Source organism: Xenopus tropicalis, chromosome 2 (assembly GCF_000004195.4).
Source record: "Xenopus tropicalis strain Nigerian chromosome 2, UCB_Xtro_10.0, whole genome shotgun sequence".
Taxonomy (NCBI): Eukaryota; Metazoa; Chordata; class Amphibia; order Anura; family Pipidae; genus Xenopus; species Xenopus tropicalis.
The window spans coordinates 168,270,465-168,298,453 of record NC_030678.2 but is presented as its reverse complement, the minus strand read 5'-3'; the positions used below and the strand labels follow the sequence as shown (position 1 = coordinate 168,298,453).

The following is a 27,989-nucleotide window of genomic DNA, read 5'->3' as shown; positions in this document are numbered from 1 at the left end:
ACCTGTTATTTTTCCCCCTATTCCAGTGTCGGACTGGGACCCCAGGGGTCCACCAGAAAACCTTAGACCCTAGGCCTGCTCTCCAAACTATTCTTCCTCCTTTCCCCACCCAACCTCTTTATTCTCCTAGTCTCTATTATTTATATTCCAACATCTATTCTTCCATCTATTTCTCCTCTTCCTTCCCATTCAGAAATAGGGAATGGCCATGAAACAGGCCAAATGGTCAGGCAGGAGGGCCCACTGAGACCTGGCCCACCGGGAGTTTTCCTGGTATCCTGGTGGGTCTGTCCGACACTGCCCTATTCCTGCTCACAGGTCAGCCCTCTACTGTCTACAAATGCCCAAACTGTCCCGCGTTACCCCTTTGACGTTATCACCCCGCCCCTTTTGCTGCCATTATATTATAACCCCGCCTCCCCTATACCCTGGGCATTATTATCCCTAATGAAATGTGACAATCCTAGCGCCCAATAATGTTACGTACTGGATCTGCGCAGGCTGAAGAGATTTATGGGCTTTTGGTGATTTACAGAGGAAACTTTGGTTGGAAAGATTTCTCCCCCCTACAAACTCTAATCCTGTGTGCTGTAGGCTAATGTAACATTTGGCAGGAATACTATCTGATACTACTCCACGTCTGTAGACAGTGACATAAATTAACCCCTCGGCGCCTCCTTTGTACCCTTGTAGCCCTGCCACCACGCTGGGGGGCCTCCATGCAGGTTCCATTAGGAGCAGCCCAGGCCCACTAACTGTATCGGCCTGAATATACACACTTATAATGTGCAACTGATCTGATAACATTAGAGGCTTTCATGGTTTTTATGCCTGTAGCTGCTACATTCAATGTATTGTAGTGAGAAAGGAAAGTCTATGTGAATACAATGCATAATACATACAACAGTTATTCCTTGCACTCTATCTACCAGTGCGAGGAGTAATGAGCTCTCAGGATACACAGTGCTGTGCAGTTTTACAGTATAGAAAACTACCTACAGGGAAGGTAAATGTTATAATAAATAGATAAATAAGTAAGTATAAGGGGCATATTTATTATAATGCGGAAGCCAACATCACCGGTGATGTTGCCTATAGCAACCAATCAGCAATTAGGTTTGAATGGTCACCTACAAGTTAGAAAACAAAAGCAAAGATTTGATTAGTTGCTATGGGCAACATCACCAATAATGTTGCACACTAGAATAAATATGGCCCTCAATATGCAGAGAAGTGCCATGTGGTATGTGACACAGTGCCTGCCCCGTAGAGCTTACAATCTACATATTGTACAAATTGTAGTTGAACACTGAAGCCACATTTACAGTTTTTTCATTATTTTACCTTTTGTTTCACAGCTTTCCAGCTTGGAATTTCAGCAGTTATCTGGTTGCTAGGGTCCATTTTACTTTAGTAACCAGGGATTGGTTTGCGAGATTGACAGATATGTGAATAGGAGGGGGCTGAATAGAAAGATAAGTAATAAAAAAATAACAATAATAGTAAAATTGTAGCCTCACAGAGAAATAGTTTTTTGGCTCTTGGGGTCAGTGGCCCCCATTTGAAAGCTGGAAAGAGCTTTCAAAGAGCTTTTGAATACTGAAGACCAATTGAAAAGTTCCTTAGAATTGGCCATTCTATAACATATTAAAAGTTAAGGGTGAACTACCCCTTTAAGGTCCCTCCATTGTTTAGAGCCCCTGTTCGCTCATAATAATGGCATATATAAGATATAAGACATTAATCTATAATAGTTCCAGGAATATCTAAGCTAGGTCTATCTTGGAGAGGCAATTTAAATCTACTGAAATCTCACCCTAATTCTTTTCAATTTGGTCGCCCCAATCTCTGCGGAACCCCACGGTTTGGCAATCCCTACTATAATATATCATTGGCTGCTGAATTTGGCCAAGAACATGATTTGCTGGTCACTCCTTCTCTGGTTTCCCTGGATATTGCCAAGGACCTGCTGTGCCAAAGATCTGTCCTCTCTATCAGCAAAGCAGGACATGGCAGGACAATGGCGCAGTCAGTCTTTTTGCTCCATAGTTTATTTTTATCCGCCAGTGTTTGGAGCGAAATAGAAATTTTTTCATAGTCACGTTTTCCTTAATGGCCCTGTGTGCCCCGCAGCTGTATCCTGCAGGAATCCCGTGCCTGGCAGCCACGTTTCTCTTTCCAGGAAGAATGAAAAAAATAGCTTTTGGGGGAACTTGCCCTTTACAGTTCAATTGAATATTAAGGAATAGGAATAAACCCCAATGCTGTAGTACCTTGGCTGATGGAGGGACAGTGGCAGTTGGATCTCAGTGACATTATGGGGCCACTGTCCCACTAGCAGCCAAGGTTCTCCCACTGCTGGATTGTAGGTCTTAATTATCATTTTTATTGCAGCACACTGCTGTTATAATCTATTTGGTTGCCTACATAGAAAAATGAGGACCAATTGCAACTCTGCTTAGATCGGTGGTTCACTAAAACTTCATTTCAAAGAGATTTTTTTTTACAGGGCAGAATAGAGGGCAATTTTGGGGGGTGTCCAAGGGCTTATAGGTCCATAATTCAGGGGCTGGAAGTTTTAGTAGTACAGCAACCGGAGGGCATATTTAGTTAGCCTTTGTCTACTATTTAGTAGCCGTATCCTCTCTGTATCCGTATCCCACCCCTGCAGGCCATGTTCTCCTGTATAAATATATTTTTCTAAGTACTTATGGGTCCCACGCATGCCCCTGTTTCCCTGTACATACAAAGCCCTTTTACAAGTCCTCGGGTGCCTTGTTTGGCTTGCTGTGCAATAAAGATAAAATCTTGTTACTACACCAACGCTGAACATCTGCATCTCATCTCTGCGTGCAGCTAGAAAGCAGGGGCAGCAACCTGGGGAAGTCTGGGCTATTGCTGAACTATAGTGCCCACAGCCCTACACTATTAATAACCAGAGGGGGACTATGTGTAGTTACCCACATGTAACAAGAACTGCCTGGCGTTCCTCAGGGGCTGATACAACCTTTCCTTTATCTTACCTTCTTTCTAGGGTTGCCACCTTTAGGCTTCTTCTTACCGTCAAGGGCAGGGGTGGGTCCATGATGGTAGGGGCAGAGTAATGTTGCTAATGGGGGTAAATAGTTTCAAGGTGGGCTAGAAAGGGAGCTGGGAGAGGGGATTGGAGGATAAGGTATTACAAATTTACTGGCAACTCATTGGCAGTAAGTTTGTAATACCGGCCCCGGTACAGGCTGAAATGTTAATGGCTAGGCCAGTGAAATACCGGCCAGGTGGCAACCCTCCTTCCTTCAGAAATAAATGTTAATAATAATAATAATATTAATAATAGGCAGTAAAGCAAAGGCTTTCCTTTTCTCTTTCTTGGTTGGTAAGGGTTAAAATGGGTGGTTCACATTTAATTTAACATTTAATGTGTTATAGCATTTCCTTTTCCTAGCAACTTTACAATTGGTCTTATTTATTTTTTTTTTTATAATTTTTGAATTATTTGCCTTCCTCTTCATCTTTCCAGCTTTGAAATGGAGGGGTCACTGACCCCAGCAGCTAAAAAAAAACTATTGCTCTGTGAGCTTACAATTTTATTATTGTTGCTTTGCTATTCTTTATCTTTTATTCTTTACTATTCGGGCCCCTTCCTATTCATAGTTCAGTCTCTCGCTCAAACCACTTCCTGGTTTCTAAGGTAAACAGACCCTAGCAACCAGAAAACCACTGCATTTCCAAACTGGAGAGCTGCTGAACAAAAAAGCTAAATAACTGAAAAACTACAAGTAAAAAATGAAAACCTAATACAAATTGTCTCAGAATTGTCTCTTTACATCATAGTATACGTTAATTTAAAGGTGAACTTCCCCTTTAATGCCATCAAAGCCAGTTTTTATTCTCTTGTGCAGTGCCCACTAAGGCTGCTGTTTTATACCTTATTTTTAATTGACTGATTTTGATTTGTTTTCACAGGAGAGGGCTGCTGACAATTTATATGGCCAACCAGGTAAGTGGACATTTTTCCTATAACTTATACCGTAGCATTAACCCAAGCATTAAGGGATCTGAGTAAATAGTATTTATTTGCTTTGTGTAATACTTGGTTAAGGAGTATGGTTTTAGGGAAGGTGTATTTTCTGTTACTTGTGGGAATTTGGCTATTTCCTTTTCTGATTACAGCAGCACTGTCTTGCTTTATGGCAGCGATTTCTGTCCTGTGTGTGCAGCGGCATAGAGATGACACTGAAGTCACTGGCATGCAATTGCTCTGCCATTGTTTCTCTGCATCTGACATTATCCTGCAGTATAAAAATGGTTGGATTAAATCAATGAATGTACCCCTGTAAAGGGGATATAATTCCAATTAAAAAACAACTTTCCAATATTCATTCACAAAAAAACACTTTGGATTTAAAGCTATTTGTAAATGTAATGGCTGCTAAAGGCAGTGTCTGTTTGGCCCTTTGTCTTCTTCCTAGGTCTGTTAAAATAACTGGCTTCTGCTACATTGTTTCAGGAGTCAGGGCAGAAATGGAAAGACACAAATGTGCATTGGAAACTTGCTTAGAAACAGAAATTCAAAATGTTGTTTTTGGGTTTACATCCCCTTTTTAACTCCTGACCCCCACCCAGCTGCCGTAAATCCCCGTGCCCAGCGGGGAAGCAGCTGTAAATATTAACCCTGACATGTTTTGCAGATGATTGACAGGACAATGCGGGTCTGGGGGCCATAAACTCATAAATAAGGCTCATTACAGACAACCTGTCACCTGTGATTTCTCTTAATGGCCACTGGAAAAGAGCTAACAATCCAATAGCAGCTGTTAGTGCAACAATGTCCCTAAATGCTCAGTGACAGCCAATCAGATTATCAGACTTGCTCATACATGTCAGGTTGGGGTGTGATCCTATCTTTAGTTCTCCTGTTCACTTCTATTGGATATCCATGGCATCTTGGTATATGGTGCATCTCCTTGACAGGCAGAACCAAGTGTATGTGCCCTTGAAGGGTTTGTTTACTTTTGAGTTAATATTAATGATTTCAATTAATTAAATTAATGTATGATGTACAGAGGGATATTCTGAGGCAATTTGCAATTGGTTTTCATTTTTTATTATTTGTCGTTTTTTAATTATTTCAATTTATGTTCAGCAGTTTGGAATTTCAGCAGCTCTCTGGTTGCTAGGGTACCAGTTAACTTAGTAACAAGGGAGTGGTTTAAATGAGAGACTGGTGTATAGGAGAGGACCTGAATCAAAAAATAAGTTATAAAAAGTAATAATAACGATAAAATTATAGCCTCACTGAGCAATAGCGTTTTGGCTGCCGGGGTCAGTGACCCCCATTTAAAAAGCTGCAAAGAGTTAGAAGAAGAAGGCAAATAATGAAAAAATTATAAAAAAATAAATAAATAAGTAATGAAGACCAATTGAAAAGCTGAGGAGCTGACATTAAAATGAAATTTTGCTATTTTGTTTGTGGGTGAAATGCACCTTAAAGGGAAACTATACCCCCAGAATGAATACGTAACCAACAGACAGTTTATATCATATTAAGTGGCCTATTAAAGAATCTCCCCAAACTGGAATATATATATCAGTAAATATTGTCCTTTTATATCCTTTCCCTTGAGCCGCCATTTAGTGATGGGCCGTGTGCCCCCTCAGAGATCAGCTGACAGGAAGTGATGCAGCTCTAACTGTAACAGGAAGTAGTGTGGGAGCAAAAGGCAGAACTCTGCCCATTCATTGGCTGATGGGGCCTAGCATGTATGTGTGCCTTGGCTTTTTTGTGTGCACTGTGAATCCTATGATCCCAGGGGGCGGCCCTTAGTACTTAAAATGGCAGTTTCCTATTTAGGATTACCCAATGGCACATACTGCTAAAAAGTATATTTATATGAAAATGGTTTATTTAGATGGAGCAGGGCTTTACATATGAGCTGTTTATGCAATATATTTTTCAAAAAGAGACCTTCATCGTTCGGGGGTGTAGTTTTCCTGTAACTCCCCCATGGGTAATCACCCTAAATCTCTCACTTCTCATGTTAAGGAGAGAGTTTTGGTGCATGTATAACACACGCCATGGCTGTGGGGTGTTGTATGTCAGGGTCACACACACAGGGCTCGGAGGTGCTTTGTGGGACCCAGTATACAGAACAGTCAGTTGTTTGTCTAACAAAGGCCCTGATCCCCCTAAGGAGCCGAGTAGAAACGCAAGAGCAGAGAGTGTTTTTACACACATACTTGGCAGGATCCGAGTGCATGCATGACAGGCGCTAACTCAACCAACTGGCGGAACAGAATAAATGGAACCCGCGTGTATTCACCCCTAACTGTCAGTGAACCCACATAAACAACATTTTCCCCCATGATGCCGCAGGACCAGCATGAATGCCATCTCTGTCCTGCCGGGGTACCAGCCCTGGACCCCCAAGCCAGTGGGCGCCCCCACATTCGCCCAGTTGCTCAGGCAGCGTTTCCATTCTGAAATTGTGTGGCATTTATTCAGTGGTTGCTGTATTTCTATTTTCTTCCTTCCTCGCCATCTATCACTCAAACGTGTCTTTACTTGCATATCTTGTGAGCTTTTCTCACACTCTTCACCCTTATAGCCTCACCTTTATTTCTACTGCTGGAACCTCTTAAAGGGATGTTGTTGTTTATAAAGGTCCTGCTGCTGTGTGTGTTTGGTGTTAATAGACTGCAGTCCTTATGCTGGTAGTCTGGTCACTCGCTCAACTGCACAGATCAACACTGTACAGGGTCGGACTGGGCCGACGGGACATTGGGAAAAATCCTGGTGGGCCCCGGCCCTAGTGGGCCCCTGCGGCCCAGACCCGACCCTTTGCCGGCGCTCCCCCTACCCGACCGTTTAAATTTACGCAAGCTCAGGGGAGGATGTCAGGTGGGGGACCTTGTGGGGTGTTAGGGGGGCCCCTGCGGGGGGGTGGGGGGTAGGGAGCCTCGGTGGGCCCTGCACCCCCCAGTCTGACCCTGACACTGTATGTAGGCACATACTCATTTTTTAGCAGGAAGTGAAGGAATTCAGCAGGAAATGGAAAGAAGAACTGACAATATAAATAATGACGATGTACAGATGGAACAGAAATGTATATTTGACTGCTGTACTGTTTGGCCTTTTCGTTTCTATGACGACACAACTCTTATCGAGGGTAATAGCACATGGAGGGTATGGGGCTCCAAGAGGGGGTAAATGGATTCTGGGAGTGCACCTCTCCCGCTGGGGAAAACAAGTTACGGCGTTAGTGCGTAGCTCCGAAAACACGTTCAGTCTGGATCTGAAGTCAGAACGAGCCCTGGTGATTGGGCCGCTTCCCAAGGCATCTGCCTGTTCCAGAATTCCTTGTCAGTGAGTGAAACAGGAAAAGATAAAGGAAGGAAAGGGAGTGAATTGTTTTCCTGCAGAGGGTGGGGATACTTGCATTTCCTATCTTGTCAGACTGCCCACCTGCCCCCAAAAAAATCTCATTCAAAAAAGGTCCAACAATACAGAAATAAGATTCAAATGCCACAATACAATATTCATGTGTGTGTGTCTAGCCACATCCTCTCTAGGGATCCTGGTTAGCCGGCTAGTCCCTCTGTTAATGTAAACAATGGGTCCATAGCTACAGCAGTTACCCTCCTGCCCAGCATAGAACTGGCATCGAAGTGATTTTCTGCCCTCCCAGCATGAATGTAGGAGTGCAATGTAATAAGCGAGACTGTGACACTTCATATTTAGCCAATCAGGCAGCACATTTGGAATCCAATCATAGAATCTGTAGACATATTTACAGATCCAAAGAGGGTGGTGCTAACAATGATTTGGGTAACATTAAGGCTGATGTCCCATGGATAGATTTAGTCTCCTGGGATAGAGGGAATTCAGGATCCTACAGTGTTGCACACAAGCTGCATATCCTGAACACTACTTTCACCGAATCATGTGCATTTCTGCAACTAGTTAGCCAAATTGAACTTGATTTTGTTGAAGGAAGTGATCAAGGAAAGATATGCAAGGTCAGAAGCACCTGAACCACAATGACCAACAGAGCTCCAATACCCCTGGAAATCATACTGGTTTCAATAACAGGCAACTATACAAGAACAAGGATTAACTGGTGAGGTAAATGGGACAGCATTGGCTAGGATGTAAAAAAAAATGCAGTTAAACTTGAAAATGTATTCTTGACCATGTTATTAACCATTTGTTCTGAATGCTGTCAAGCAGCAAGCCCCTCCTCCTGTGTGCTGATAGGGTGACTGGGCTGTCAGGTTTCAGACTCCAAAAGCAAAATGTGATGTACAGGTATGGGATCCCTTATCCGGAAACCCGTTATCCAGAAAGTTCCGAATTACGGAAAGACCATCTCCCATAGACTCCATTATTAGCAAATAATTCTAATATTTGAAAATGATTTCCTTTTCCTCTGTAACAATAAAACAATACATTGTACTTGATCCCAAGTAAGATATAATGAATTCTTATTGGAGGTAAAACAAGCCTATTGGGTTTATTCAATATTTAAATTATTTTTAGCAGACTTAAATTACGGAGATCCAAATTACAGAAAGACCCCTTATCCGGAAAACCCCAGGTCCCGAGCATTCTGGATAACAGGTCCCATACCTGTATAAATGATAGAATGGGGGCAACCATTACAGTTTAGGTGCTGTGTATCTCTACATTGTAGTTTGGAAAGGGCAGAATGCCACGGATCTGACACCCCTGCTTGAAATTCTTACGTGTTCCTTCCCACTAATGTTCCTCTCCTTCCCAGGACCTCTCAATTAGCCCAAAGCCCCCTGTTAATCCGAACACTTGTTTAGTAAGTATTTTGAGCAGAATGAGCCTCTTGCATTTCTGTGGACAGATGATTCCCACCAACACTCTGGACATGACCTGTCCTCTGCTCTTCTTCTGCTCAACCACGGCTGATACGTGAAACATGTCTCCCACATTACTCCCCGAACCCTCGGCAAGGGATTTCATTGGCTCCTTAGGTGTAAGGTGGAAGTAGCCGTTAATAAGATGTACATGGTTCTATAGATGGTGCAAGTCATGTTCACCCAGTGTTGAGTCTTTTAGCTCTGGCGGGAGTCTGAAGTTCAGGATTCAAAATGATTACGATTTCAGCACTAAATCTAGATGCACTTAGCATTACAGGTCTTGGCCAGAGGTTGGGAGAGGCTATGGCAGATAGCAAAATGCCTTGGACCATACCATTCATCTATAAGTACCCGGCAAACACATCATTTTTTGTACATGCAGAAGGGACTAAATCCTCAAAATATCTGTATCCGTAAAAAATGGTGTCCCTAATGTCTGGGTGCTACATATAACCCATCTGTGTAGCCTTTATCCCTATAACAATTATATGGGTTCTTTGTCCTCCGACTTCCTTTAGAACACTATGGATGACCCATGTTTTCCTCTAGGCAATATCATAGGATGTTTGACCTCCATCGGTTTAGCATCTGCCAAGTGGCCTTTGGCTTTCACTTTTCTGTCTAGCCATTGTGTGTGGCCTTTGACCTTGGCCAGGCCAGGAAACGGGCTCTTCACTTTTTTTTTTAGCTAGGCCAGCACCATGGCACTTTAACCTTTGTCTTTGTCTTTAGCCTTAGGACTTGTCGAAAGGCTCGTGCCTTTGTTTCTAGCTACAGACTTTCTTAGTTTGCCTTTATTTAAGTTTCCATAAGTAGATAATGAATGATATGAATGGCAAGGGACCCAAGCTGTCATAGGCGCAACTCTTTGTGCTTCTTTCAGGGAGTAGCAAGGTGCATTGTGTGATCCCCCTTAGTAAAAGAGCCCTGTAACCCATTCCAACACTCCCCCAATTTTAGGATGGGGATCTCCTTTAATATATACTGTACTGCAGGCTGGCAATGCCTGTTAAGGGTGAAGACACACAGAGCTACTAGTAGCAGCTACTTCATGGCTACCAAACGCCAGAAAATCCCCTGCCATAGACAATACTGAGAATTGCCTCTGCTAAAACACACGTAGAGACAATTATCAGTAAATGATGAGCATTGTCTATTTTAGTAGCCACAACATGTAACTGCTACTAAGTAGCCCCATGTGTCTTCACCCCAAGCGTAAGCCGACCTTCTCCTATAACATCTGATCACCAGGCCCATCATCTGCATTTTCCAGGCACAATACAATGTTTAAAAATGACTAAAACATTATCTGTTACAAGAACAAGCGATTACAGGGTATATGGTTCTGCATATAGGCACCATTATTCAGGCAGAAATGTAAAATGCCCTTTCCGCTAATGGCTGTAACAAGGCAGCTAATATGATCAGATTAAGTCAAATGGCTTTGAGCCTTGGTGGATTCTTAGAGGTCTCTAAATAATTTCCATGGCAGATTTACCAACTGAATCCTGTGAAGCTAGACTTTACTGATGCCCCCTCCCCCTGCTTGTTTAGTCTGTGGCCTGACATGGCTGAGTTTAAAAAGTTGAACCCCAAAGAAACCTCATTCATCATGGGGGGCATTAATTCATTTGATTCCATTGGCATGTCAGTTTGCTCATAGCCTGTACAGAGAGATACCATAAAACTATGGCAGCATAGGGATTCCCCTGTACTAAGCACAATTCAGCAGGAACAGCCCCCTAAGTTTGCTCATAGCCTGTACAGAGAGATACCATAAAACTATGGCAGCATAGGGATTCCCCTGTACTAAGCACAATTCAGCAGGAACAGCCCCCTAAGTTTGCTCATAGCCTGTACAGAGAGATACCATAAAACTATGGCAGCATAGGGATTCCCCTGTACTAAGCACAATCCTGCAGGAACAGCCCCCTAAGTTTGCCCATAGCCTGTACAGAGAGATACCATAAAACTATGGCACATAGGGATTCCCCTGTACTAAGCACAATTCAGCAGGAACAGCCCCCTAAGTTTGCTCATAACCTGTACAGTGAGATACCATAAAACTATGGCACATACAGATTCCCCTGTACTAAGCACAATTCAGCAGGAACAGCCCCCTAAGTTTGCCCATAGCCTGTACAGAGAGATATCATAAAACTATGGCACATAGGGATTCCCCTGTACTAAGCACAATTCAGCAGGAACAGCCCCCTAAGTTTGTTCATAGCCTGTACAGAGAGATACCATAAAATTATGGCAGCTTAGGGATTCCCCTGTACTAAGCACAATTCAGCAGGAACAGCCCCCTAAGTTTGCTCATAGCCTGTACAGAAAGATACTATGAACCCATTCTAGTATAAGTATTACTCTGTACTCATATGAATCCTGCAGGAGAATGTGAGGGTGTAACACCCCCTAAAAATAAACAGATAAGCAGCCATATGTGCAGTAATGCATAATGTTATGTACAATCATCTTGGCTTCAATTATCACATTCCTCTACAATTTATTATAGGGGATGTAATGATGTGCTGTAAATTGGCCACAGAGCCATGTGATTTGTATATAGAAAGAGCTAAACAGAGCCATATTGTGGGGCAGCCCTTGCCCCCATGATCAGCGTAATACAGGTATAGGACCCATTATCCAGAATGCTCGGGACCAAGGGTATTCCGGATAAGGGGTCTTTCCGTAATTTGGATCTCAATACCTTAAGTCTACTAAAAAATCAATAAAACATTAATTAAACCCAATAGGATTGTTTTGCATCCAATAAGGATTATTTATATCTTAGTTGGAATCAATTACAAGGTTCTGTTTTATTTCTACATAGAAAAAGGAAATCAGTTTTAAAATTCTGAATTATTTGATTAAAATGGAGTCTACGGGAGAGGGGGCATTCCGTAATTCGGAGCTTTCTGGATAATGGGTTTCCGGATAAGGGGTCCGATACCTGTATACAGTTTATGGGTTTTCCGAAAGTGCATCATCATAGGGAGTCAGTGACCTCACTAGAATGAAAGGAATTCTATGTAAAGCCGCATTGTGACTGCTTGGACCACGGGGGCTGATATTAAAAACAATCCCCCTATTCTTGTGTGAGGGGCAATAAACTGACACAGGGGTCTTTATTCAATGCACCTACTTATATTTACTCAGGCCCAGACTCTTGTACATCATCAGGCCCCGCTCTACTCATCTGTTCTCTCTCTTATTGGATAACGGAAAGGATACTCGGTGTTCATCCCCAAGGCCAGATTAACAGATGGGTGCAATTGGGCCACCAACATGGGGGGACAATATGCCTACAGTGCCATGTGGAGAACCAATGGATCTATCCGAAAAGCCCTAGATTCATGCAGTTCCGAGTCACTATTACCCAAACATTTTCTGTTAATGAGACATTTATCCATTAAATAAACCCAACAGGATTGTTCTACTAAATAAGGATTAATTATATCTAAATTGGGATCAAGTTTTATTATTAGAGAAAAGTGGAAATGATTTTTAAAATTTTGAATTATTAGATTACAATGGAGTCTATGGGAGTCTTCCCATAGCTTTCTGGATAATGGGTTTCCGGATAATGAATCCCATACCTTAAAAGCCCCACCAGCCACAGAGACAGCTGAAACCAAGTACAATATACGACATCTGCTAAACAATTGAAGGTTACTATTGGAGTATTTATTAAAATAGGGAAGATCCCACTGAAGTAACCTATATCATCCAATGAAATTATTGCTTTCATTATAGGCATTAGCAGCAGTAGACCAGCAGGGGCTTCTTGCTGATTGGCCATTATTGGTTCCTTCTTCAGAGAATGTTATAGTACTTACACTTTTTATCAATCAGTCCCAATCTCAGCCCAATTGGCTATTATTCTACCCCATCCAGATGTTCAGAATTCTGCAATAACCACCCAAAATGTGTGGAGAAAAGCAAATTATTTTTATTGAATGTATTTCATATTCATGCCTGACAGACAGAATCCTCAGTATCTCACCTACATTCTGCACAAGATAATTGAATAAATATGGGCATGAAAAGGGGCAATTGAACGATAACTGCCCCCTAACTGAAACAACCCCCATGTTCTCCAGTGGGTGCTCCCCAACGAAGATGCTGTGTTTCCTATAAAAGTGATTGAATTGGATCTGCCTGTCAGTGCATATATATTATATGTCTTTTTTTAATATTCTAAATTAACAGTTTGTATATCACATTGCACCACAATGGAGATCTCCGAGCTGATAACGAAGCAAGTCTGTTCCCTATATTATTCTGCTGCTCTTGCCAAGTTTCCTTCCAAACAGCTGTTTCTCAGCACCCTACCCACCCCCCTTTATTTCATGTAAAAATCCCTAAATATGTTCATGAAATCTCTCACGTTTTTTTAACAAATGAAAAGTCCAAAGAGCCAGAACCTCTGATGGCAGCCAGGGGTTTTGCTCCCACAGCCTTGAGTGACAGCGAATCCGAATTTCCGATGAAATGCACCATGTGACCCTGAAAAGGGCCCGTGACTAACTCTAAAATCCCTACTTTTGTATATATTAAAAAGGAAATTCCTACATTGGAATTGGAAAGCTTAATGGCTCACTCCGTGAGATCTCCTGAATTCCTGGGCTGTTTGTTCAGGGTTAAATAGAGAAATACTTTCTTCTGGGCTAGACCAAAGTAAACAAGCACCGATTCTCACAAAGTATGGGCCAACAGGTATCATGGAGTTAGAAGAATTCATCTAACTGAATGGGTCCTGCAGAAATGCCGCCCTGAGGCTGGTTATAGAGGCTGCTGAGTTTTGGTTCTATGTGTCTTCGGGTATGAGCTGGGCTCGCTGTATGATCATCTCTATATCAGTTACTTCCCATCACTTCTACAGCTGTTTCCTATGGTTCTTGCCATCTTTAGGAGCAAAACAGACTTTGAGGGGAATTTTTTAACATATGGCCCTTTAGTTGGTGTTGACAGCAGCAACCACCCAGCCTACAGTTGAATGATATTTGATCAGACAAGATCTATAGGCCGGTCATCAGTGGCATAAAGTGTTGATCTTATTACTTTTTACTATAGTTCCCTCTTCTCCCTACTATACCAACTATCCCACAGCCACTGTCCCTTCCCAGAGGCTATTATCCCACTGCTACTATAGGTACCATCTCTCCCTACTATACCTGCTATCCCACAGCCACTGTCCCTTCCCAGAGGCTATTATCCCCCCACTGCTACTATAGGCACCATCTCTCCCTACTATACCTGCTATCCCACAGCCCCAGTCCCTTCCCAGAGGCTATTATCCCCCCACTGCTACTATAGGCACCATCTCTCCCTACTATACCTGCTATCCCACAGCCCCAGTCCCTTCCCAGAGGCTATTATCCCCCCACTGCTACTATAGGCACCATCTCTCCCTACTATACCTGCTATCCCACAGCCCCAGTCCCTACCCAGAGGCTATTATCCCCCCACTGCTACTATAGGCACCATCTCTCCCTACTATACCTGCTATCCCACAGCCCCAGTCCCTTCCCAGAGGCTATTATCCCCCCACTGCTACAATAGGCACCATCTCTCCCTACTATACCTGCTATCCCACAGCCCCAGTCCCTTCCCAGAGGCTATTATCCCCCACTGCTACTATAGGCACCATCTCTCCCTACTATACCTGCTATCCCACAGCCCCAGTCCCTTCCCAGAGGCTATTATCCCCCCACTGCTACTATAGGCACCATCTCTCCCTACTATACCTGCTATCCCACAGCCCCAGTCCCTTCTCAGAGGCTATTATCCCACTGCTACTATAGGCACCATCTCTCCCTACTATACCTGCTATCCCACAGCCCCAGTCCCTTCCCAGAGGCTATTATCCCCCCACTGCTACTATAGGCACCATCTCTCCCTACTATACCTGCTATCCCACAGCCACAGTCCCTTCCCAGAGGCTATTATCCCCCCACTGCTACTATAGGCACCATCTCTCCCTACTATACCTGCTATCCCACAGCCCCAGTCCCTTCCCAGAGGCTATTATTCACTACTACAGGCACTTTGGGCACAATCACATGGTATATTTTGAGCTTTTCTCCCTTTTTCTACCCATAACTGCTGCTGTGAATGTAAGAGCATTTGCCTGTTCAGACCACCCCATAGACAGCTGTGAAGGGACCATATATTACTATGTGTGGGCGGCTTACATGTGTCAAAAGATGGCTGCCTTGAGTGTTCTGCATAGCTGAGAGTCCCGTGGGATGAAACTGCTATGTAATTTACACATTATTATTGTTATTATTACAAGAAATGTTATTTGCCATAATAGGACATTAAGAGATGTTTTATTAATCCCGCCATGAGGATTCCTCCCCTTTACTTTTCCTTTCTCTGGTTACTTTCCCTGCTTAATTTCTCCCCTGCAATGCATCATCAGCCCCTAGGTTGAAGGATGATTTCCAGATGATTAACTCCTCCGGAATCCCGGTACCTTTTAGCCTAATGAGAAGCAGGCACCACACAGTTTGTCAGACAATGATGATGGATGGGATCCCTTGTTTGTCTCTGATTTTCTTCCGATCCTCTGTGCAAAGCAAACAAACCCGGTGTTTTTGTTGGAGAGCCTGGCGCTGCTCCGATGGGTTACAGGTATTTCTCCTGGCATGCTGGATTTGGCGATTCTGGGAATTCACAAGAGTTTTTCTAACCCTAAGTAATATATATATATTTTTTATAGATATAAAAATCTTTTCGCCTTAACCCTTTGTATACATCTACACCCGCAAGAGAGATTCTTCTGATAGGGGAACATGATGGCACTGGAGCGCTAGAATGGCAACACCCAACACTGACCATTGCAAGTGTCTGTTTCGCACATGTGCAACTGAGCTCATTTTCATTCCTCGAAAACATTTGTGTCAGGCCCATCGTCAGCGTGTGGCCACAATTACTGTGAAATTATGGGGGGAAAGGATGCATTGTGGGTAAAGACCAGAATTGCACTTTGCACACAGCAGTTGCAGACACAAATGGCCCCTTATATGGATGAGTACGTAACCAACAGACAGTTTATATCATATTAAGTGGCCTATTAAAGAATCTCCCCAAACTGGAATATATATATCAGTAAATATTGCCCTTTTACATCCTTTCCCTTGAGCCGCCATTTAGTGATGGGCTGTGTGCTCCCTCAGAGATCAGCTGACAGGAAGTGATGCAGCTCTAACTGTAACAGGAAGTAGTGTGGGAGCAAAAGGCAGAACTCTGCCCATTCATTGGCTGATGGGGCCTAGTATGTATGTGTGCCTTGGCTTGTTTGTGTGTTACCCAATGGCACATACTAATAAAAAAGTTTATTTTTATGAAAATAGTTTATTAAGACGAAGCAGGGTTTTACATATGAACTGCTTTATGCAATATACTTTTCTAGAGACTTTTGTCAGGGCTGTAGTTTTCTTTTTAAGGGCAATTCTTATCATAGCTCACCTGTATTACTTGCCTTGATGCATCTCCTCAGAGCATGTGACTAAGACTACAGCCCCAGTCCAGGTTACTAATCACAGGGGGCTTATGAAAGCGCCTCTTGATGAGACACAAGCCATATAGCCAACTGGTTGGTTTTTTAGCTCAGACAACATTCCTCAACTGGGGAATGCTAAGGGGGGAGCTGGAGGATGCTAAGGGGGGAGCTGGAGGATGCTAAGGGGGGAGCTGGAGGATGCTAAGGGGGGAGCTGGAGGATGCTAAGAGGGGAGCTGGAGGATGCTGCAGTGGGGAGCAGCCCATAGTATTGGTGTGGTTTTTTAAAATGGGCCTGTTTTGGGGGCGTGGCCACAAAGTGGGCATGGCCTGAACATTTTTGCCGCGCTACGCGCAGCAGATATTCCTGTCCCTCCTTATACTTTTCAAATGTTGGGAGTTATGGCCAGTGCAATTTCATAGTAGGTGTCTTTACAAAAAGTGACAGCACTCACAGGAATTTTCACACAGAGTAATTGAGGTTTATTTAGTTCAAGACTGAAGGGGTAATCCGCTTACTTATCTCCTTTCAAGGTGGTTGGGGCGCCGGGAGAGGTAGCACTATGTCCGAATGATGATTCTGTCATATACGCTTGTTAAATTCTATGTATATCATTTCTGTTGGTTTGTTTATTTCATTACATTAGGTTGCTTTTTCCAATTTTTCTTGTGTGCATTGGTTACCTAGCAATAACATTGGCACCAATTCAGTTATAGATAAGCGTTTGTGTACACTCGGGGGCAGATTAATCAAAGTATGAATCCTGAAATGGGTAAAATTCGGAATAGATACAATAATTTCTGATGATCGGAAATGTCACGAAAATGCTTACAAAAAAATCGTATTAGTCACGATAATATCGTATTGGCAATCTAAAAAGTCACAAAATTTTCATATATGAATGATTGTAAATGGCGAGAAAACCTTTCTGACTTTGAACCTTCTGTGCATGATTTTGGAAGCCTCCCATAGGGCTCAATGTAACTCTGCAGCTCCAACCCGGCCCAAGGGAAGTCTCCCATAGGGCTCAATGGCACTCTGCAGCTCCAACCCGGCCCAAGGAAAGTCTCCCATAGGGCTCAATGGCACTCTGCAGCTCCAACCCGGCCCAAGGAAAGTCTCCCATAGGGCTCAATGGCACTCTGCAGCTCCAACCCGGCCCAAGGAAAGTCTCTCATAGGGCTCAATGGCACTCTGCAGCTCCAACCCGGCCCAAGGAAAGTCTCCCATAGGGCTCAATGGCACTCTGCAGCTCCAACCCGGCCCAAGGAAAGTCTCCCATAGGGCTCAATGGCACTCTGCAGCTCCAACCCGGCCCAAGGAAAGTCTCCCATAGGGCTCAATGGCACTCTGCAGCTCCAACCCGGCCCAAGGAAAGTCTCCCATAGGGCTCAATGGCACTCTGCAGCTCCAACCCGGCCCAAGGAAAGTCTCCCATAGGGCTCAATGGCACTCTGCAGCTCCAACCCGGCCCAAGGAAAGTCTCCCATAGGGCTCAATGGCACTCTGCAGCTCCAACCCGGCCCAAGGAAAGTCTCCCATAGGGCTCAATGGCACTCTGCAGCTCCAACCCGGCCCAAGGAAAGTCTCCCATAGGGCTCAATGGCACTCTGCAGCTCCAACCCGGCCCAAAGAAAGCCTCCCATAGGGCTCAATGGCACTCTGCAGCTCCAACCCGGCCCAAGGAAAGTCTCCCATAGGGCTCAATGGCACTCTGCAGCTCCAACCCGGCCCAAGGAAAGCCTCCCATAGGGCTCAATGGCACTCTGCAGCTCCAACCCGGCCCAAGGAAAGCCTCCCATAGGGCTCAATGGCACTCTGCAGCTCCAACCCGGCCCAAGGAAAGTCTCCCATAGGGCTCAATGGCACTCTGCAGCTCCATCCCGGCCCAGGGAAAGTCTCCCATAGGGCTCAATGGCACTCTGCAGCTCAAACCCGGCCCAAGGAAAGTCTCCCATAGGGCTCAATGGCACTCTGCAGCTCCAACCCGGCCCAAGGAAAGTCTCCCATAGGGCTCAATGGCACTCTGCAGCTCCAACCCGGCCCAAGGAAAGTCTCCCATAGGGCTCAATGGCACTCTGCAGCTCCAACCCGGCCCAAGGAAAGTCTCCCATAGGGCTCAATGGCACTCTGCAGCTCCAACCCGGCCCAGGAAAAGTCTCCCATAGGGCTCAATGGCACTCTGCAGCTCCAACCCGGCCCAGGAAAAGTCTCCCATAGGGCTCAATGGTACTCTGCAGCTCCAACCCGGCCCAGGGAAAGTCTCCCATAGGGCTCAATGGCACTCTGCAGCTCCAACCCGGCCCAGGGAAAGTCTCCCATAGGGCTCAATGGCACTCTGCAGCTCCAACCCGGCCCAAGGAAAGTCTCCCATAGGGCTCAATGGCACTCTGCAGCTCCAACCCGGCCCAAGGAAAGCCTCCCATAGGGCTCAATGGCACTCTGCAGCTCCAACCCGGCCCAAGGAAAGCCTCCCATAGGGCTCAATGGCACTCTGCAGCTCCAACCCGGCCCAAGGAAAGTCTCCCATAGGGCTCAATGGCACTCTGCAGCTCCAACCCGGCCCAAGGAAAGCCTCCCATAGGGCTCAATGGCACTCTGCAGCTCCAACCCGGCCCAAGGAAAGTCTCCCATAGGGCTCAATGGCACTCTGCAGCTCCATCCCGGCCCAGGGAAAGTCACTATACCGAAGCTTAAATGAATCCGAAACGTTCGCACTCGTTGCGACAATTACAATTTTGTCGCGTACATTTTGATGCACAGTAGTTGCGCATATTATAGAAAAAATCGGCGGAAATACGTACAGTACGAAAAGTTGGAAAAAATATGATTTTTTTTTGTATTCGAAAGCAATCGTACTTTGATAAATGGGCCCCTGTGTGTTTGTGTCCCTGATGAAAGTTCCCGTTAGGAACTGAAACGTTGGACTAAATAAGTCTCAATTTTTCACGTTATACTTATACATATTGAACATATTGTAATGTATACATTACATATTACTTTGTGTAAAAATACCTCTGAGTGCTGTCACTCATTTATATATATAATGTTTGTGTATGTACGTACTGTATATATGTAATTGAGTGTTTGTTTGTGTATACATATACATGCGTAGGTGTTTGTTTGTATGTGCCTGTGTGTGGCCGCATAATAGGCAGTATAAGTGTTAATGTGGGTGTCAGTCTTTCTGTCCCATGACCTTTGGTATCAGCAGAATCACTTGTAATATTTAACAAAACCCACCGAGTGCCCCTTATTCTGTGTACTGTATGGATTCAGTGTGCAGCCAAATATACTAAACCTGTAGGAGAGAATGGATCATCCAATGCTGCTTTGTTTTGCTCTTATAACATGTACCGTATATACTCGAGTATAAGCCGATACGAATATAAGCCGAGGTACCTAATTTTACCTAAGAAAACTGGAAAAACGTATTGACTCGAGTATAAGCCTAGGGTGGGAAGCAGCTGCTACTGCTAAGTTTCAGTAATCAAAATAAATACCAATAAAATTACATCAATTGAGGCATCAGTGGGGTATATGTTTTTAAATATTTAATTCAAAGAAAAACAGTAAACTAGCTCTGTAAGTGGAGAAGAGGGTCAACAAAAACAATATGAGTGCTACCCTACACTCATTGCACATTGGCAAACTGGCAGCAGACCCAGGCCCGGAGGAGATGTAAGGGGGAATAAGTATTGCTAGTGGGAGCCTAGGCCAGGGCACTGGAGGGTCTGGTTGCAGGTGGCCTAATTTGCACACAAAGGAGACAGGGCGCTAGTCTGGAGGGACCCCAGTATAAGCCGAGGGTGACTTTTTCAGCACATTTTGGGTGCTGAAAAACTAGGCTTATACTCGAGTATATATATATATTTTGTGGTGCGAAATCCAAAACTAAAATCTGAAAGAAATAATTATATTTAATCTAACATTAGAAACTGATAAATTTGACCCCAAAAAGGTAGCCTCACGCATTTCACGCCTAACTCGTGTTTAATCTTCAATTACTGGAAGAAGAAGGAAATAATTGCAATTTTCTTACCAGTCAATAATATTGATACCAACTATGATTTTTACCAACCATGCACCAAACGAGTTGCCAAGGGGTACCCTACAGGAAGAACAGAAATAAATTATATACGTGTTTTTCCCACTGACTTTTCCACCGGCTAGCCAGGACTAACACGGTCCCATTGGTACTTTAAAAATGCCCACACACTGTAGGGCCACAAAAGTAGGAACTATGAGTATTTGGGTAGGAGCTTAAGGTTCTAGAATACCGCCATATTTTTCATACTCAAACCACTTACATGGTGAACTGCCTCTTAAACTAGGTCCAACTGGGCTGGCAGTTGCCTGATGCCTGGGTCTGGGGTAATGCTTTATGGTGGTTGCCCTAAGTAGTGGATTGGTGGGCTCTTGGGTAACGCCCCAGTCTGACACTGCCCTTTCATATCACATACCTCTATTTCTTCTGAAGCCAACACAGACACACTGAATGCACAAGCTTAGTTTATATATATTTATATATAAATATATTTATATATATATATAAAGAAGAATTGCTTACGTTACACTTTTCTGCACCATCATTCACTGAAATACATGTCCCCCAATTAGGCGCTCTGTAAGCAAATAACTAAACCTGCATAAGTTTAACAGATTGGGCCAAATATTTAGAATGTGCATAGCAAGTTTATCCATTACGCTGCAGTAGGTATGTGCTTGTGTACACATTCTATAAGCAGCACTGCCGGATGGAATAGCTTATGAATGCTCGGCACTGCTGTGTTGACTGCAGAGGATTTATTATCCAGATTGCTTGAGACTTGGGGGTTACAGATGGAGGGGGGGTTGTTTTGCTATCAACATGGATTTATGCACTTAAGTTAACATCACCCACAAGACTCTGTCTTAAAAAATTAAGAAATTTTGCTTGAAATCAGACACTATGCCCATATTTCCTGAGTTTTGCAGCTGTATTACACTATATGCATAGTAAATAGAAGGCCTATGTGCCATAGTTTTATGGTATATCTCTGTACAGGCTATGACCAAACTTAGGGGGCTGTTCCTGCTGAATTGTGCTTAGTACAGGGGAATCCCTATGCTGCCATTGTTTTATGGTATCTTTCTGCACAGGCTATGAGCAAACTAAGGGGGCTGTTCCTGCTGAATTGTGCTTAGTACAGGGGAATCCCTATGTGCCATAGTTTTATGGTATCTCACTGTACAGGCTATGAGCAAACTTAGGGGGCTGTTCCTGCTGAATTGTGCTTAGTACAGGGGAATCCCTATGCTGCCATAGTTTTATGGTATCTCTCTGTACAGGCTATGAGCAAACTTAGGGGGCTGTTCCTGCTGAATTGTGCTTAGTACAGGGGAATCCCTATGTGCCATAGTTTTATGTTTCTCTTTGTACAGGCTGAGAATAACAATGGTGGCATTCAGGCCTTGACTGGCAATCTGTGGATTCTGACATATGCCAGGGGGGCTTCTGTGAGATGCCATAGACAGTCACTATATTCTGGGCTACTTTTTGAGCCTCTGTTTATATGCCAAGGCCAATTTTGAACCCCAGTCCAGACCTAGTGGTAAGTTTTATAGTCGGTCAGAACTATTCTAACATTACTTATACCTTCCCCCCGGCCCCCTGTTTTCATTTATTATGGTGGAAAGAGAAGTGTTCCATTTAAGTGATTTCTTGGGGGGAACATTATGACATTACAACTATTTTATACGATCTTAACTGCTCATTACTGTTCCATACACTTGCATGTTAATATCCTAAGAATTTATAGATGCCATAACGAGAATTTGTCTTAATTAAGAAAATCTGAGTTGGTGCCAACATTTCCACATTAAAGGAAAACTAAACCGTAAAAATTCAAAAGGCTAGAAATGGCATAATCTATATATTCTTTGTTTTTATTTTCAAATGAATGAGGCAGTCTCCTCAATCTTTTTCATTTATTTTTGGACCCACACCCCTGGCTCTACCTAAGCTGATCGAAAGCCTGCCCTAAAGAGCCCCAAGAAGGGTTAAACTGGTTTGTAGTTGAAAATGTAATCTGTTATCCTGGCTTCTTCTTTAGGGTGAAGACACACAGAGCTACTAGTAGCAGCTACTTGTCACGGCTACTAAAATAGACAATGCTGATCATTTACTGTATTGTCTATGGCAGGGTATTTTCTGGAGTTCAGTAGCCGTAAAAAAGTAGCTTCTACAAGTAGCTCTGTGTGTCTTCACCATTAAAAACCCAGTGGGTGAGTTTAAGGGTGAAGACACACAGAGCTACCAGTAGTAGCTACTAAAATCTCTTGCCATAGACAGTACTGAGAATTGCCTCTGCTAAAACACTCTGTGGGATTAGTTCCCAGAATTCCTTATAATTTATATATTTCATTTATTAAACCAGCCTAAAGGTTCAGCATCTCTGTAGTAGTAATGATTCAGGCCTTAAAAGTTGTTATGGGGGTCACCATACTAGAATCGGTAGGAAGTGTCAGTGGCACTGCACATGCTCAGTGGGCTGTGAGCAGCTGTTGAGAAGCTGAGTTTAGGGGTCGTAGCAAATTATCAAGCAGAAAATGAGGTTTGTCTGTCATAGATGGGAGAGGGCAACTTCAATGTCTTAGGTTTGTCTGATTATTAGTTTCTGATACTAATTCCACTGATTTTGGAGTTGCCATGTATATAAATATAAATAATCTGCATTATTTACTTATCAGTAGTGATGAGTAAAATTTTGCCACGCATGAATTCGCAGCGAATATCCGCGTTTCGCCATTGGCAGATTTTTATTCTCAAAACGGCTACAAAAATTTGCAGTGCGTCAAAAAAGTCATGCCTGTCCAAAAAAGTGTTTTTTTTTTCACAGTTTCATGAATTTTTCGCAAAACGGGACAGATTCACTCATTACTACTTATCAGCCTTATATTGTGGCATTTATATTCTGTATCTACAGTGTATTGTGTGTCGATCCCATGGGTAACTGCCCAGGTGCAAATTTGCCCAGCGTTTATAAATGAGCCCCAATTATGTCTGGACATTAACTGTGGATTATTTTAGTGGGAAGCAGTATGGCAGCTCTGTTCAGGAACCCTGGCAAGATTGCAGCAACCTTAACAGTTTCTTGCTCTTACAAATAAGCAAAGGGCGAGGTGGCAGTGCCAGGCCCAGCTGTGGGTCATGTCGTTGGCATTCGGTGGGAGCTCCTGAATCCAGCCCGTGACTTGATCCCTGCGCCTCTAGCGAGGGGCAAAAAATGGGGGAGGGCAACTCCTCTCGCAGCTTGTAAATGTCAGCTTGATAAAAGGCAGCCGGGCTGCTGGGAAGGTGAAGGGAAAATCCGCCTGCACTTTAGCATAATCTTTCCTAGGCCAGAAAGTGCCGGATTTCTCATTTCTCTCTCCTTCTGCTTTACTGCGCTTCCACTGCGAATGGAAAAATGCTACATTATTCCGTGGCCATAAAAGCGCGTATTGGCGCGTATATGTCGGGATTGCATGGCTGTCTCGCCCGCGTCAACAGAACGGCTAGGCATGCTATGCCTGCTCATTAAGTGTAATTAACATGGTGTCAGTATGGGGAAGGGCAATAATTAGTCTCTAGTAATTAGTCGCTTACCTGCACAGCATTAACTTCTACTTTAGTAGTAACTATACGTATGGGACCTATTATCCAGAATGTGCGGGAACTGGGGTTTTCTAGAATATGGATCTTTCTGTAATTTGGATCACTGTGCCTTGTCTACTAAAACATTAAATCCAATAGGATTGTTTTCCCATCATGTACAAGGCACTGTTTTATTATTACAGAGATAAAAGAAATAATTTAAACATTAATTAAACCCAAAAGGGCTGTTCTGCCCCAATAAGGGGTAATTATATCTTAGTTGGGATCAAGTACAGGTACTGTTTTATTATTACAGAGAAAAGGGAATCATTTAACCATTAAATAAACCCAATAGGGCTGTTCTGCCCCAATAAGGGGTAATTATATCTTAGTTGGGATCAAGTACAGGTACTGTTTTATTATTACAGAGAAAAGGGAATCATTTAACCATTAAATAAACCCAATAGGGCTGTTCTGCCCCCAATAAGGGGTAATTATATCTTAGTTGGGATCAAGTACAGGTACTGTTTTATTATTACAGAGAAAAGGGAATCATTTAACCATTAAATAAACCCAATAGGGCTGTTCTGCCCCCAATAAGGGGTAATTATATCTTAGTTGGGATCAAGTACAGGTACTGTTTTATTATTACAGAGAAAAGGGAATCATTTAACCATTAAATAAACCCAATAGGGCTGTTCTGCCCCCAATAAGGGGTAATTATATCTTAGTTGGGATCAAGTACAGGTACTGTTTTATTATTACAGAGAAAAGGGAATCATTTAACCATTAAATAAACCCAATAGGGCTGTTCTGCCCCAATAAGGGGTAATTATATCTTAGTTGGGATCAAGTACAGGTACTGTTTTATTATTACAGAGAAAAAGCAAATCAGTTTCAAAAATGTGTATTATTTGATTATAATGGAGTCAGAAGAAGGCTCTCCTGTAATTCAGAGCTTTCTGAATAATGGGTTTCCAGATAAGGGATCACATACCTATACTTGGTATAGGGCACTGGTATATTGGGGCTACTCAGAATGTTTTGTACCCCAAGCAGTTCCCACATCAGTGGGCAGACGACCTAGAATCACTCCCGGCCCAGGTAATTGGCACAGATTTGAGGAACAGTCGCCTGATCCAGTCTTGATGTCCACCATTTCCTTAATAAAAGAAAAATGAAAGGCTCTGAGTAGTGCAAGGTGGACCCCTTGAGAGTATTTCGTGTCCGTCAAATGGGGTGCTTTACGCTCACTAGTATTAGGAGCCATGACAGATGGGGCGCCATTTTTCACTGGATAGAAGTGAAAACCTTAAAGGTATCATAGCCCTAAGGGTGTGCAGGTTGGGCAATTTGCTAAAGTTTTAGAGTCCTTTTCTTACTGTGCCTTCTGGCCCTTTTTTTTTTGCAAAAATTTCTCTTTTTTGCTCAATTCTTGCTAGCAGCTATGGATACCAGGTTGTGCAAAGGTCTTTTAGATTGTAAGCTCTACAGGGCAGGGCCTGTGTCAGTCAGTGTTTATATGTAAGTTATACATGTGCTATATACACCCTCCTACTGTACAGCGCTATATATTGGCTTTTTATAAATACATCACAAAAGGTAATTAATATAGATTACGGCAGAATAAATGGCCAGTGTCTATCGCTGCTGCGACCAAATTAGGGGAAATTTCCAGGCTTTTCTGCCAGGCTTTTCCCAGCAAATGACACCTCTGTCGCCCCACAGGGAACAGCAGCTGCTGCCGCCTTGAGCAATGGCCTCACATCCCAGCAGGAAAATGAGGCTGTCTCCAAATTTATGATTCACAGCCCAATTAATTTCCCTGGGATTAAAAACTCCGACAAGAGCGCATAAAGTCAGCAAACAGACCCCTTGTGTGCCGCGCCGTAGTGCCAGGGAGTAATATAAAGGGGCCACTGTGTAGGCAACATATGCCCATCTTAAATGCTCTCATTGTTCATATGTTCTAATAAAAGCTATAGCCCAATGTCTCAGGAGCGAAAGTGGGGTTCAACCTTCCCAGGTAATGGGGCTCACTCACTGCTAGGAAACATCTAGCTAAAAGGGGATATTATTCATCAGAAGTCTAAATATTATCATGCACGTTCTCTTGCCTTCATTTATGAAATAAGTTAATAACTATTAGCATCCACAGGAGTAATATAGAAACACATATGGTTTATTTACCAATGGTATGAACCATGGTTAAACTGGCTTTCCAGAGTATCTGATTGGCCCAGGCCCTGTTGGATCCCAGTCTGAGACAATTCCCATCTTATTCCACCATAAGCCTAGGTTCTGTCTCTATCTAATTGCTGTGAGTGGGCCCTGGAGGTTCCCTAGTGGGCTCTAGGAAGCACATTCCCACAGACCACTAAGGAGCACAAAATTGCTACCCATATGGCCCATACAGAGAGCACTTGTAGTCGTATAGATGTGCATACTGCAGAGCGCAACTTGCTTGGGTACCTGCCATAAGCAGCGTTCTAGTACAGGTATCATTGGCATCTTTTGGGCAAACTAGGGGCATTCCAAGGGGGCCTATGTGCTTCCCACCTCCAACTCCTTCTGTAGGCACACTGGCAAACTCAAGCAGGGCTTTATACAAAGTGGGGTGCGCTCCATTCTAGAGATCCAGTTCCAGGTGCAATGTGCCAAACAAAGTGTTACTTTGAGCTTGATTTTTGCATTTTGTACGCTACTTTTAGCATTGGAAAAATATGCCAGTTGCCTAGAGCCCTCAGATTTAAATGGTCCCCTAACCATTAGTTTTTGCAAATAAAGCTGACTGTTCTGCTACTTTGGTGAGGTCTGATATGGTGGTGGGATAAGTCACCTTATCTGGCCCTCAGGCCAATGACTGGATCTGTAGACCCAATGTGAAAGCGTCACAGTCATAGTCTCTTGTCATTCTCACTGGAGATTCATCTATATCTGGCTGACATAACTTGGTTATTGGCTCATACATAGGCCAGTGAGCTGCCTAGTTGTTAAGAAGTGACCCAGAAGGCAGGCGGTATAAGCCCACGTATAGCCAGATTTACCAAACTGTGTAATACTTTAGATATTTTTTAATTCATCTCATGATTGCCCAACCTATGGCCTTACTTGGTGGTTACCATAGTACACCTGTGAGTTAGAATGTGAACCCCAAGAGGCCACCTGTGCACTCCCATGCATTCATGGGATCCCGGGAACACACATCCCAGGTTGGAATATTACTGGTATCAAGTTGGACATCACCTCCTGCCCTTCAGCTTTACTTGATTAGGGCCTACCCATTTGCCCTAGGTGTAATGAGGACTTATAAACCATACATTCTTGGCAGGAACCTGGAACTTTGGAACCTTCCTACTGATTCCCTTGTGTTCAGGCAGGGAATTTGATCAGTTGGACCCCAGCAGCCCCAGGAGCTGGTAATTAGAGCCTGGGGGAACTATACAGCCTTGGGAACATATCCATCCGCCATGATGCCACTGGGCCTTTTAGATCTTTAGGCTTCTTCTTAATTCAGTGTTGGAATGGGATGCCAGGGGCCCACCAGAATATGAGCCCATTATGTTTCCTCCATTACTCCCTCAACCTCTTTTTATAGTCTTTTATCTTTACATACTATAATTTATTCTATTATCTATTTAGTCTCTTTGTTACCATAGAGAAATAGGGAATGACCATGAATTGGGCCAAATGGTTAGAAGCAGGTCCCACTGGGAGTTTTCCTGGTATCCCAATGGACCACTGCCTTAATTGCATTTTTCATTTTGTTCTCCAAGCTTGTCTAGTAACTAAATCCCAATCTGTGTCAATATTATGGCTATGGCAGAGGTCACAGGCCAACAGCGGGCTCTTTGCTGGTACTAATACAAACAAATTGCTCTCTATTGCATTTGGGGTAAAAGCCACAGTCTGTGCATTGTGCCCGTAGCTAAAAGTAAAGAAAGTAAAAAGCTGTTGAACCTGCAAAGCCCG

At 43.5% G+C, this 27,989-nt stretch overlaps 1 protein-coding gene across 1 annotated transcript in view; it reads left to right on the top strand.

The window, feature by feature from the left end:
- Positions 1-27,989, top strand: part of tmem135 (transmembrane protein 135) — a 219,725-nt gene that overhangs the window by 83,870 nt on the left and 107,866 nt on the right. Inside the window, exon 4 of the mRNA XM_002936544.5 lies at positions 3,964-3,997. Within this exon, the coding sequence (XP_002936590.2) occupies positions 3,964-3,997 (34 nt within the window). The remainder of the gene's footprint in view (positions 1-3,963; positions 3,998-27,989) is intronic.